The sequence below is a fragment of the Tachypleus tridentatus genome, chromosome 11 (assembly GCF_004210375.1).
Source record: "Tachypleus tridentatus isolate NWPU-2018 chromosome 11, ASM421037v1, whole genome shotgun sequence".
NCBI classification, from domain to species: Eukaryota; Metazoa; Arthropoda; class Merostomata; order Xiphosura; family Limulidae; genus Tachypleus; species Tachypleus tridentatus.
Genome location: NC_134835.1, coordinates 89,517,391 through 89,531,404, shown reverse-complemented (window position 1 = coordinate 89,531,404; position 14,014 = coordinate 89,517,391). Strand labels below are relative to the sequence as shown.

General features: G+C 35.0%; 1 protein-coding gene across 5 annotated transcripts in view; it reads right to left on the bottom strand.

Annotated features, from left to right (window-relative positions):
* The window catches only part of LOC143232729 (uncharacterized), a 66,822-nt gene that overhangs the window by 48,522 nt on the left and 4,286 nt on the right, over positions 1–14,014 (bottom strand). For 3 of the 5 annotated variants that reach the window (XM_076468481.1, XM_076468482.1, XM_076468478.1), the window contains one exon: positions 5,424–5,696. In XM_076468481.1, the coding sequence (XP_076324596.1) occupies positions 5,424–5,583 (160 nt within the window). In that variant the 5' untranslated portion in view covers positions 5,584–5,696. Of the gene's footprint in view, positions 1–5,423; positions 5,697–9,646; positions 13,324–14,014 lie in introns of all 5 variants that reach the window. The other 2 variants (XM_076468480.1, XM_076468479.1) reach the window with 1 other exon arrangement.

Genomic DNA, 14,014 nt, shown 5'->3' with positions numbered 1-14,014 from the left:
AGAACACACTGTTCGATAAACAGGTGATTTTAAAATAAATAAATGAATAAAACGTGTATATTTTTATCTACTACGCGGCCCACTTTCAATCTCGATCGGTAAGCCTGCAGTCCGACAACTTAATGTCAAGCGAATTTTGAAAAGGGTGTGTGAAACATTCTACTGGGTTTGATTTTGCTGATATATGACAAAATAGTGTCGAACCTGATATCTACACTGTATGGAGATTCCAGATACAGCACCCCTGCTTACCACTGGGCTATGGTCGAACATTTTCTTTAATGCGTGATGCTACAAAATTTTTTACCTTTCTGTGAAAAGTTAAATACGAGAGTGAAGCTTGGAGTAGTTGGATTCATAATAACGTCGAGATAAATAACTTGTGTTTAATTTCTGAAAGCAGGGAGCTTCAACAAGTTATGTCGGTTGTTGAACTTAATAGAATCAAGTTAGTAGCCTCTTATTATTTTACCTAATCAGTTTTATTGAGTTCGTATACGGCATATTTTTTATACATTTTATGATAATTAGCCGCAACCCGCAAACCATTTGTGGTAATTTTTATCCCATTCGCTTGAATTTTCTTTATCCTGCACAGTACTTAAGCTACGTTTTCTTGCATGCCTTGTATGTTAGATCGATAAATCCTGGCCTATTTGAAGAAACAACAACAAAAATACAACGTGGTCAGAAGAACAAACTCACGTAGACGTGATTTTATTAAATAAAATCACAGGCAAGTTAAGCAATAATGTTATTTCTACAAGTATATAAAGTACGAAACAGTTATGAACATTCAAACAAAGAAACTCGTAAAAACGAAAAAACTCGTAGTAAAGAAGAAAGTAGCTAAAAGGTGTTTATAGCAGTATATGAAACGAACAGAAGCAAAGTTATCGTAAAGTAAGGTAATTATAAATTTGTAATGAAGGCAAATTTAGCTGATATGCAGAAACGTCTGAATGAATGTTCACAAAGTGGTGGTTTTGAACGAGCTGCGCATGCGTATTTTAATCTAAATAAGTATAGAACGTCCCTCGAAATTATAGTTAACACAATGTTTATTTTTTCAGGAAATTACGCACGAGCAAATTAAAAATCAATTAAAGTTGAGATCTAAGCCATCGTACACCATACTAGTTGCATTGAATAGTCTTACTAAGAAAAAAGAAGATAAAGTGATTCTCAGTTGAAAAGCCAATGTGCTAACGTTCGGAACAAACAAATGTAAGGATATTTTTTTTATACGAAGGCTGTTAAAAAAATACGCGAACTGTTTGAATTGCGCGGCTCCAGTTGGTTCCAGGGTAATCCGCTTGGTGTCGCTAGGTTCGCACAGTTCAGCTGATTACAACGCCATTTCCCGATTGCAGATATCTTCATTTGTGTATTAGCTACGCGGTTTTAAGTGAAGTGCGATTTTTTCGTTTGGCGGATTTCAGAATGAATGACCTGAAGGAGCAACGACTTGCTGTAAAATTTTGTGTTAAACTTGGAAAATCTGTGACTGAAACTTTTGCTATACTTAACACGGCTTACAGTGATGTTGCTATGAAGCGTACGGCATGTTTCAAGTGGCATGAACGTTTTAAGGATGGTCGACAGTCCATTGAAGATGATGAGCGTCCTGGATGTCCTTCCACGTCAACTGACGACCCACACGTCGACAAAATCAACACCCTGGTGCGGGCAAATCGACGTCTGACTGTCAGGGAGCTTGCTGAAGAGTGTGGGATATCAGTTGGATCTTGTTACGAGATTTTGATCGAAAAATTGAAGATGCACCGCGTTGCTGCGAAATTCAGCCATCAGAACTCGTGAGTTTTTGGCCAAACACTCGATCACTGTTCTTCCCCACCCCCCTACTCACCTGACCTTGCTCCTTGCGATTATTTCTTGTTGCCCAAACTCAAAAGACCCTTGAAAGGAAGAAGATTTGAGACGATTCCCGAGATTAAGGCAAATGCGACGAAGGAGCTGGAGGACATTACAAAAGAAGCGTACCAGGACTGTTTCAACAAGTGGAAACACCGTTGGGATAAGTGTGTGCGTTGGGGAGGAGAGTACTTTAAAGGGGTCCCAGACCTGTAACTTCTAAATAAAGTACATTTTGTTTTATGACGTCAGTCCGCGTATTTTTTGAACAGACCTCGTACAGACATTACTTAAAAGTTCACCAGCTACGCTCCTTCACAACAAACACTACAGCTGTACATACACTTCTTTCTCGGAAATACAAGCTTTTATTTAGTCGCCAATTGGCGGCTCATAGAATAATCTAGTGTTTTTTTGTTGTTTTTTTCAAGTACAAACTTAGTTTATAGCTCTGTCATATCTTGACCGATTTGAGATTTAATCACAGTTTCGGACTCCGCGGTCAAACCCTTTAGAATGATGCATTTGACCATGCCCTTTTACTTTAATTCTGACTAAAAGAATTTCAGTTTGACGGTAGGCTGGTAGAGATCCTGATGAGTAACCAAATTAAATCGGTCACACGCGCGCCCCACGTTTAATATTGATGGTACACAGAAATATAGCTAATAAAAAGAGGAACAAAAGTCTCAAAGATTAATTTACTGTAATTCCGCCTAAAAACATTCAAGTGCCACTGTTAATAAGAGCTTCCTATTGTTTTTCTGTACAACAAAACATGACATTAATTATCGAATTATGAACAATAGAGAAAAATTACTGTATGCTTTAACTCGCATCTTTCTCTCGAGGTGCACAGCTACCAGAGACACAAGTGCATGTTACACAAACATGTAGGGTCGTATGGTGATGTTCTAGGTTGGATTTGATTGTTTACTTTGTTGAATCTCGAACAAAGCTACTCCAGGGCTATCTATGCTAGCCATCCCCGATTTCGAAATAATAAGTTTATAAAGAAGAAAGGCAGCTAAATAACACCGTCAACACGTGTGCTACTACTATAATCTTATAGCGATACTCTATCGTCATTCTTATAACGCATCCACGGCTATAAAATGCGAAGCGCCATTTTGTTTCCGGCGATAATGAGGCCCGAACCATAGTCCGGCAGGCTAACTACTGGACTGTGATCGGCCCCATAACTTAGTGATGCACCAGAAAATTATCTGCGTCTGCACCTATAATGAAAAAAGGTAAACAACAGCTCATTGGTTATTTAAATTTGGAAACTGGAGAGTCTTGACCAAGAGAGTACAAAAGGCCAAAGAAAGAAGGAAAATCTGTTATATAAAGGAATAAATATTTTTAAATATATAAGAAACATATAACTTAAACTTTTACCCTATCTGAGAGTTGTTGAAAACAATTTCATACTTATGAATTATTGAATAACGCCGGCAAATAAATAATTGATAAAATGAAAACACAACGGGTTATCAGCACTTCGTCCACTGCGGGTTATCAGTTGGCGGATTTTAGCGTTTTAAGTCCGTAAACTTACATTTGACTCACAAGAAAAATTAAACAATAAAATATCCCTAAACTGCGAGTTTAAACTGCTGATTATCGAGTCATTTCGTTAGAAGAAAACGTTTTAGAGATAGGTATTTAGACAGAAACTATACCCTAGTCACTGACGACTCAAGACATACATAAGCATGACTAGTAGTAACACATAGATGTAATAAAAAGAATTAAATGTAAAGTGATCTATGGATGGTGAACACGAATATAGGGATGATACACTTACTCAAAGTTCATCCACGTATGGCTTTCGATATTAAACTGTATTACAACATTACACTATAAGATGCATACTTGACTTTAACATTACTGCAATTGGAAGTATTCGTGGCTGTTAAATGCAGTTTATCATACCATGGTCGTAATAGGCATTAATGTAGTGTAACTAAGAGCCTATGACATATGTATAAGGAAACCAAGTTGAGTAAAAACATGTCTTGTTACAGATATTTACAGAATTTTGTTACGAGGTCGGTCAATTCGAGTGCATTTTACAGCGTAACATTAAACATTAATATTGAGAGCCATGTAGGAATGATCTTTTATTGCTGTATCATCCCTATATTCTTGTTTGCATTCTTTTACATTTACAAAATATTTTTATTACTTGTTTTCAGACGTTCTTTTCTCCTGACCGAAATTTTGTATATTCTATTGATGCGTGTAATAAAACTTAAAATTATCCGTGCTGATCTTTTTTATTCTTTCACTACACAATATACAGTTTGGGTCCCAAATATATCAATTTTACAATGTACAAAGCATTAAGCATTCTACTTTAGTTATCTATCGTTTATCTGTAATTGACTGGCAATTCCTGTTTCACCCTGTACTTAAGATTATTAAAGGAACACCGGAATTCTGTATGAAAGCTAAGATTTTTAAAGGAACACCGAAATTCTGTATGAAAGCTAAGATTTTTAAAGGAACACCGGAATTCTGTATGAAAGCTAAGATTTTTAAAGGAACACCGAAATTCTGTATGAAAGCTAAGATTTTTAAAGGAACACCGGAATTCTGTATGAAAGCTAGCTTCAATGGGTAGTGACAGCATCCTTTCCACTAGAATTTTTTTAAAACTACTACTAGCTATTAAGACTAAACGATGACACCGTACACTGCCCAAAATTCCATAGTGTGGATTTAGATGTAAACTGACGTCGGTTATGAAGTGGTTATGGAATTATTTCGATGAGAACAATTTGACGAGTTGGTCACTTTCTGATTTCGTATCTTAGCGATGGTTTCACGCTTTGACTGATAGAAAAACAAATGAAAGCCAGTGGTAATCATTTTTAAAGTAAAACTCTTGATTTTTAGTGTGCATATTTGTATTATGTCTACTGAGTACCTTAGTCTGTTTGTTTTTAAAATTTCGCGTAAAGCTACACAAAGGCCATCTGCTTTTAGCCGTTCCTAATTAAGCAGTGTAAAACTAGAGGGAAGACAACTAGTCATCACCACCCACCGCCAACTCTTGGGCTACTCTTACCAACGAATAATAACGAACTGACCGTCACATAATAACACCTCCACGGCTAATAAGGCGAGCATGGTTGGTGTGACGGGGATTCAAACCCGTTACCCTCAGCTTACGAGTCAAGCGCCTTAACCACCTGGTCATGCTGGGTCCTGAGTAACTTAGTCATCGTACATATAGAATATCCCGATTCTATGACAAGTTACGCAACTGTAGGGGTTTATTCGGTAAGTGGAAATACGCTAACAAATAATTAAAGTAGTGGAACAATTTTAGGGACAAGCACAAAAACTGGCAGTGCACGACACGCACTGTCTTTTAATGCTGGTGATGCACTTACACTAGTTTGTAACTATCAAAGCTACATAAAAAAGACATTACTCACTGAACACAGCTTACTTAGTAAAATAACAAAACGTTACAAGTTACGTTTATTGTTGATTTTGGTTACCATAAAGATAACAACAACAAAACATTTACTTACTTGCAGTTTGTCGTGATGTTCGAGGAGTATAAGGTCCGTGAGGACAAAACGGTAGATGGGGGATGGCTCCTACGTGAGAGGGTGGTGGTGGTGGAGGGGGTGGAAGAGATGTAGGAGCTGTAGGAATCGGTGGTCTACTTGGCTGTCTGCAGGTTTCCATGGTAGTACGCAATTAATGAAGAATGACAACATGACGGAAAGCCAGTGGTATTAAATAATACGTCCAGGGTTTCAGTGGGTTCAAAGTGGGTATCATGACGTGTTCTAGTGACACTAAAATGAAGGAAGAAGAAGAGAAATAAAAACGGAGTTTAAATGATACAATTTTATTCGTTGTTTTTTAACACAAGATGCATTAACTAAAACCCTTTATGTACAGAAGTATTTAACATTAGTGTATCTTCTGCAACTAAGAAAAAATCTCCATTACTTATTATTTGTAGAAAAGAAATAGAAACCCTATAACCCGAGCGCTTTCGAAAGGTGGACCTTCCTTTTTCAGGGGCAAACTGGAAGCATATATATTTATCTGAAAGTACATATTCGTGATAAAAGTATTAACATATAGTTCTTGACAATTTTTAATTTTCGTTTAACCAATTTTATGAAACTCAAGACAAATACAATTTGATAATTGAAATAACTTGTTTCATAGGGGAAATTTAAAGCGTTTTACTAGTAATGTCAGATGTTTCAAGACCGACTGGGCGCGACTCTTTTCTAGTGTGTAGCTTTTTCACGTTCATGTCGCATTCTAGGTAACTTTTGTTTGTTTTTAGTTAGCACAAAACTACACAATGAGCTCTCTGTGCCGTGCCCATCACAAGTAGCAAAACTCGTTTTTTAGCGTTATAAGCTCATAGACTTACCGCTGTGTAAAAGTTAATATCAAAATGCAATTACCTAGTAATACTACTTACATTAGAGGTGAATAATGTTTATTTTTTCAATCATTTAATGTAAAATAATCATGTACAGAAATCAAAATTTGAATAAGTAATGTTTGCTAGTGATAAGTTTCTTATAAAACTACTGGATGAGACGGCTACATAGAAAATCTGTTGTTATTCGGTGAACATAACACGTATAAACTTCTAGTCCTTAATCACATATAGAAAACTAGAAATACCAGACTTGGATAAAGTTTAGCTACGTGTTCATAGACATACGTAGCAGGATCCAGATGTGCACGTCCCGTAAACATAAATCCTAAAAACTGTTCGAAGATATTCGTGGTTTAAAACCGTAAATTAATTTCTTGTGGTGTTATAACAGTTCAAATTTACTACTGTCCGTGTTTTCTGAGCTACTCTTAAGTCTCTGTATTTCTGTGAATCTATGAATGAAAGCAAAGAATAACATGCCAACCATACCACATCTATTATTTCCAACGCCGACGAAACCTGTCGTTCAATACCAGAGTCCATCTGGCTGGCTGGGTTAAGTTAGATATAACAGTAGTCTAGGTACTAAACAAATGTATATTATTGAAAAACTAGTAGTAGGATGTGAACTACATTTAGCAAGTGAATTGTACTTATTATCAGTGTTAAATACTTTACAAATCATATTTTAGGATTAAAATTATTCAAGCCAAACCATATCTAATACAGAACCATTTTTATTATACTTTAGAGTCTAAAGGGCATTTCAGCATTTAAGTTTCATTTTAAAGGTATATAAGTTAACACATCAATTAAAGTAACTATGTAGAGCCCAGTTAAATTTTCAATAATGTTAAGTAAGGTTAATGTCAAATATCATGTAAGCGCAACTACAAAGTTTAATTATCTCACGTTTCGTTTCCTCATAAAACATTCTATGCTTTAATAGTGACACAAAAATTAAAAACAAAAAAATGGTCTGTTTAGTTCAAAGTTTGTCGTTCATTCGGTTTTGACAGATGTGAAATTGGTTACATGCTTCATACATGGAATGGGAGAAGTAAAAACTTCGTTCTGTGGTCACGCATCAAGCGCCATGACGATCGCTCACTATCGATCAGCAACCATACAACAGTATATGTGAATCCCAACATTCAAAATTAGGAATGTATATGCATACAGTGCAAAGAAAAAACAAACAGTGAAAACCGTTTTAAGTAATTCGCCACCACCAAGTATTAAACACGGAAGAATGCTGAATGTATAAATTATCACATCACGTGTTCGATCACTGCAAACACGATAAAAAGATACTGAAACAGACAGACAGACCTACAAAGAGATAACACGTCTGGTACTGGTTCTTGCTCCCAACATACGTAACCATTTCTTATTGATCCAGCAACCCACGTCTTTACAGTCGGCCAGTACAAAACGACTCAGGCCAAGGTCTGTACGAGTTTCGAGTGTAAAATAAACAGTAACAGATGGTTCAAGAGATTGAACTTAAAACCCATGACACAAAACACGCTTCTGACGTACACTTCAGTAGTCTTCCTTTTAATATTTTCTATCAGTTTACAATAAATTATTTTAATTTATATGGCTCAACAACCCCAGTAAAGTCAGATAAGAAACATGTCTTTATACATAAGAACAGAATATTTAATACAACTTCATAATTTAGTCTCAACTCTTCAAGGTCATCAGACACGCTGTCCATTCTACATTACTGTTTGTTTGTGTTTTGAATTTCGCACAAAGCTACTCGAGGGCTATCTGTGCTAGCCGTCCCTAATTTAGTAGTGTAAGACTAGAGGGAAGGCAGCTAGTCATCACCACCCACCGCCAACTCTTGAGCTACGCTTTTACCAACGAATAGTGTGATTGACCGTCACATTATAACGCCCCACGGTTGGGAGGGCGAGCATGTTTGGCGCGACGTGGATGCTAACTCGTGACCCTTAGATTACGGGTCGCACGTCTTAACACTCTTGGCCATGCCGGACCTTCTACATTACTGACTTGACACTTTATTGTCTATATTTACTGAAACAGTTTTATACATTGTTTAGCTTTCTTACACTGTATTGTATGCTATATATCTTGTTTGTACAGCAATTTCCACAAACGTCACTTCTTTCACTGTGTAACAGTTAAAAATGGGTGTGTATAAATGCAGTCCGGGTTTAAAAGCATCTTATTATAATACAGTTTATCAGGATGATACATTGTTTATTTGTACTGTGCAGCTGTAAAAAACAACACAGTCCGTACGTAAAGTTATCGTGCGCAGTGGTTTCTTTACATTCGTATTTCCTATATATAAACACTTTACAACATGCTCACTTGTGTATATTTTGTCGAATTCATATGACAACATCGTTGTTATAGATTGTTGTTTCGTAGCATTTAAAAACTAAATAGAACTTTCTCCACTGATCACGTCTTAATATTTTAATTAAACTATTGAATAACCTATTCCTTCTACCTTTAAACAAAAATTATAAGTTGTCAATATCGAGATCTGGCAAAAGAACTTCAGTACGTCCTTCCTGTTCACTAAACACCTTCAAATTAGATATCAAAATAAGAGATTTTGTGCAAAATACATTCTGTTGTATTCTATTTTTCCTTTCTTTAGAATCACCAGTCTTTATGTCTTTTAGTCTTTTTCAGTCTTTCTATGTAACAAGATAATTATAGGTGTTTATAATAATTCCAGTCTGAATTTTAATATCTCTGGTGAGATCAAAGTAAACGGTATGATAAACTACCAGTAAAACAAGAAAGTGGTAAAATTGACTTAAATACCATGAAAATATATTTTAGTGTGAACAAGTTCTTTACAAATATAAATAGTTTTCACAAATTCTGCACAAAATCCATTCTGCATCAGCCTATCAATAGAAAAATATAAGATTCAATATTTTCTTAATGTGTACTTTGGTGTGACTAGTTGATTTTGTCTTAAGTAATATTACCAGAGCAAAATAAATGAAAAAAAAAAAAAGCTTTCTCGTCTAATGGTAACTGAATGTTCATAAAATATTAGCAAAATTTACATAAATTTGTACTTAACTGAATGAAAAGACACATTACAATAAAGTGAGTATAAAAAATCAACTCCCATACAAGAATCTTTTTAATGCTGTCTTCAACAATTAATATAAATAGTGGTCTTGAGTAATGCTATCCAACAGTTAGTTTTAATGGCACAGTTTTGACAAAATACATTTAGAAACATACACAGATAGAAAATTAAACAAGGCAGTAACAGACCATAATATACTACAACGTGAAAACAAATTACATTTTACAGAACAGCTATTTACTTGCCTTCTTGAACCCTTTGAGTAATGTTTAATCTCTCAACACTATTAAACATGTGCTGTGCGAACTGAATTCAGCATTTCTTCTGACAAAGCAATTGTTTTTTTTCAAGCACTTGTGCAGTTTTCCTACCAAGGTTACCAGATAGTTTTCCGACATCTGTGGTTATGACGTCAAATGGGAATACTTTATAGACATGCGATACAAGAGAGTGTAGCCTACCCTTCAGAAGCCTCTTCCACGACTGTAATAAGGCTTCTGAACGTAATCAACCTCATAAAATTAAACAGTAATAACCTATAGAGCACGATAACGCGTTGAAAGTACCCGCATCATGAAGTAACATAACAACAGTTTCCTTGGTAGACTTCAAGGTCTCCAGGGGGAACGAAAAACATTGTCTGTAGAGGACAGCTTTTAGAACGTTTGTTATCTGAGCTATCCGTCCCTAATTTAACAGTGTAAGACTAGACAGCTAATCATCACCACCTATCGCCAACCCTTGGGCTACTCCTTTATCAACGAACAGTGGGATTGGCCAGTCACTTTATAACGCCCCCACGGCTGGAAGGGCGAGCATGTTTAGTGCAACGGGGATTCGAACCCGCAACCCCAGATTACGACTAAAGCATCATGATCACCTGACCATGCTGGGCCTGACGGCTTATAGGATGGTAACACTTTAGTAAAGACATATTATTTGTATGCGACATGCTTTCCTATAACTATAAAACCCTTTGGAAAATTATTCATTTTGAAGATGATTTCATACTAAAGCATAAATTTTCCTTTCAAGGTCCTCACTTTAAGGCAGGTTATTTTTAGTTCATTACAACCAGGATTCACTTTGTGTTGCCTTCAAAATACGCTACCACCCACTAACTTTCTACATACGAATACTTTGACATATATTATCGTCATTATCAATATTATTAACCTCTGTATTTAACTGGCATACCATTCCTGGGCTCAGCTACTATTAATTATAAATTAATGCAATGTTTACGGCTTCAACTGTATTTTGTTAGAACAATAAAAGGGGTGTTTCTTATTTTATTTTACACATTTATTTTTCACATCATGAAAGTTCAAATTATCTCTTGCAACAACCTGTTCCACGTGATGGATTTTGTTTTTCCTTCTTAAGATCCTGTTTCATGTCATGGATTTTCTAGTAACATCTTGTGGCAAGTAAATTATGGTAGGTCTGATTTTTTCTCACATCTCCGCACGTCTCATCTGACCACATTCTTCATTTCTCTCGTATGATAATTTTTTCAATAACGGAGAATACAGTATTAAAAAAAATTATGAAGTGCGCTCTCCCAGAGATTCATACGAATAACTTAATAACATACTTTTAACTGGACAGGAGTAATTTACGCTCAGAAATGTGTTGCTTCAAAATTCTGTACCATGTACATAGAAATATTAGAAAAGTTGTACGTGAAAAATGACAAATACAAAACATGCTATTGGTCAATTTTCTTTCACAAATTAGAATACTTTACGAATTAATTTAAATCCACTGTTGGTATTTTCGATCGCAATATCTAGAAACGGTTACTTTTATGATAAACCTTCAAAATACTGGTATTGCATTATAAAAAATACCACTTTTTAATACTCTTTTCATCACTAATATTTAATACTAAGGTGGTGGATCTATTTATTATATGTATAACACGTTACGTGCGACGTTTCACAAAGGATGGCGAAATGACTGCACAAAATTACATTTTAAAGTACGTAAACATAAAACTAAAACCTGCAAACTCAAAGGAAAATTTATCTTCTATATGAAATATAATACACTATATCGTCAGTTTCAATTACGAAGCCAGACATATTTAACTATAGCGAATGTCAACTAATACATTTGGCACTTTATATCTCTCACAATAACTATTCGTAATATGTAGTTACATAATAACTTCTGTAATTGTAGCTAAGAGCTTTGTAACAGCTGGAATATCTAGTACAGATACAGCTAACAATACTGTAGCCTTGGTACTTTTCAGTCAGTAAAAACAAGTTTAAAGGAATCTTTTTTTAAAACCAGCTTCAAGCGAACATTGCTATTAATACAATCACTCACCTTTCTGATAAACGTTTAGCACCTGTTCAAAATAGGTTCAAAAACAAACTAACTGATAATTTGATGCATTTATTTTAAAATTTTTCCGAACATTTGTTTTTCTTTAACAATTAATACATGGGAATCAAGATGTAATGGTAAGTGGCTACTAAAGTACATTAAACAGTTTCCCCCACACAAACCACATTACAATGAACGTTTGTTGTTGGCCACCGACTTCAGAACAAATTGTTCCAAAAATCTACCAATTTACATAATGAAGTTTAATTTCGATCCGGAAAGCTGTTAACCTAATATGGACATGGTATAAAAGTTTCAGACCTACAGTATATTCAAATTTCGGCTGTAACCACAGTTTTTACTACAAAAGATAAAAAAATCGGTGTTTTTGTTATTTTTGGTTTGTTTTTTTCGTAAAAAGAAGAAAGAAAATAACAAAGACTTTCCAACAGTAATCATATTTATGTGAATATAAAAAAGTATTTTCGTACACAACACGAGTGCATCAACTGCGTCTGAAAGGGTTTCAAGAATATTGACAAATGTCTCACATTGCCTAAAACACGTGTTACTGGCTCACTAACCTTGGAAAGCCGTGAAAAGTAAAGCATAATATATTCCCGAGTCTTAAATGGGATAAGATTATAATACGATTTAAATTTTTGGAAACATTTCTCCTATTAAGTAAGCGTCTGGATTTGTATTAAACTACATGTGTAACGTATTCCACGTGATATTCATACTACGCACGAAATACTGATAAAACGCATATTAAATCTACCAGAAATGTGCCTTAATGTTATCCTTCTTCTCGAAAAAAGAGTAAAAGTTAAATAATGAGATAAAAGTTTCCTTTATTCAAAGCATTAGAAACTTAAAGCTTTGCACGTGAATATATTTGAATTTAAGAGTAGTTTCTAATTATTGACTTATTTTATACCATTCGAAATCGCTTGATATTTAAGTATAGTTTCAACATATTCTATGTCGTTTGATAAGTTTTATAGTATAATTCAACCTTAATAACACATGGTTTTCAAGGGCAGTTCTTTTGTTTCTTTTCTCAATACGAAGTTTTATTTAAAAAAGAATATTTAAAAGAATTTCTCAATAAAACGAAATCAAGTAGGAGTCTTAAAGTTCTTAAACACAGATAGATTTTTAGCAAAGCCACATCTGGCTATTTGTTGTGTTCACGGTGGGAAATCGAACCCCAAATTTTAGAATTGTAAGTGTATAGAATCACCGCTGTGGGGGACTACAAGATATTACAATTTACTATTCCGACTTTCTTTGTAAGACAACAGGCCAATTACGAGGTGTGTTCAGAAATAATCATGATTTTATTTCTTGCAGGTCAACTTTATCAAATTACAATCAACAAAAAAATACATAATAGTTTTGAATATACGAGTCTATAAAAGCGTTAACTTGTGATTTACTTCATTACTCCCAAAGCGGTATCGTATATATATATATATATATATCCGGTAAAATGCACATGTAGAGTTAATACAGAGTCCAATCAGAGGCTTCGAGAACATGGTTTGTCCAGAAACGTTGACCTTGCTGGATAATAAAGTGCCTGGAAGTGACAGGTTTAGAGGTCAGGAATATAATCAAGATAGTCAGTGATGAGAAACCCACTTGTTGAGAAATTTATATGCAAAAACGGCTCGTTTGGGCCTGACGATGACCGAAGAAGGTCGAAACGTTGTTCGCTCTTCTATGTAAAAGTGTTTTCTCAGCCCAAACGAGCCGTTTTTGCATATAAATAATCAAGATAGGGAAAGTACGCACCTGAACTTTTCAATTCATGAGTTAAACACAAGACAAGCAGTAGTGAAAAACTATATATACATTTTAGTTCTCTCCAAAATCAGCGATTGGAATTCACACTTTTCTTGCTTTACGTGTTTATAACCGAAGATGTGGCGCAGGTAGCATAGCTGCTTTGCGCCATAAAACGCCAAACCCACCCACCTGAAGATGAATTGTCAGTGCACTCATCTTCCGGTTGAGACTTTTTTTGTTTTTTATCTTAATGGCAAGAAATTATTGCATTATGAGTTGTTAAAGTTGTAAAAAATCCGATTAATGTTTCAAGTTACTCAAGCGTTGATAAAATTATCGTCGTTACTAAATTTAAGCCCTTTCAACACATTAGCAATGTAAAATCCTACGTCATACTTCTGCGCAAGTAGTTTTATTTACACAAGTGGTATTGTTTGTTTGTTTGTTTGTTTTTTGAATTTCGCACAAAGCTACTCGAGGGC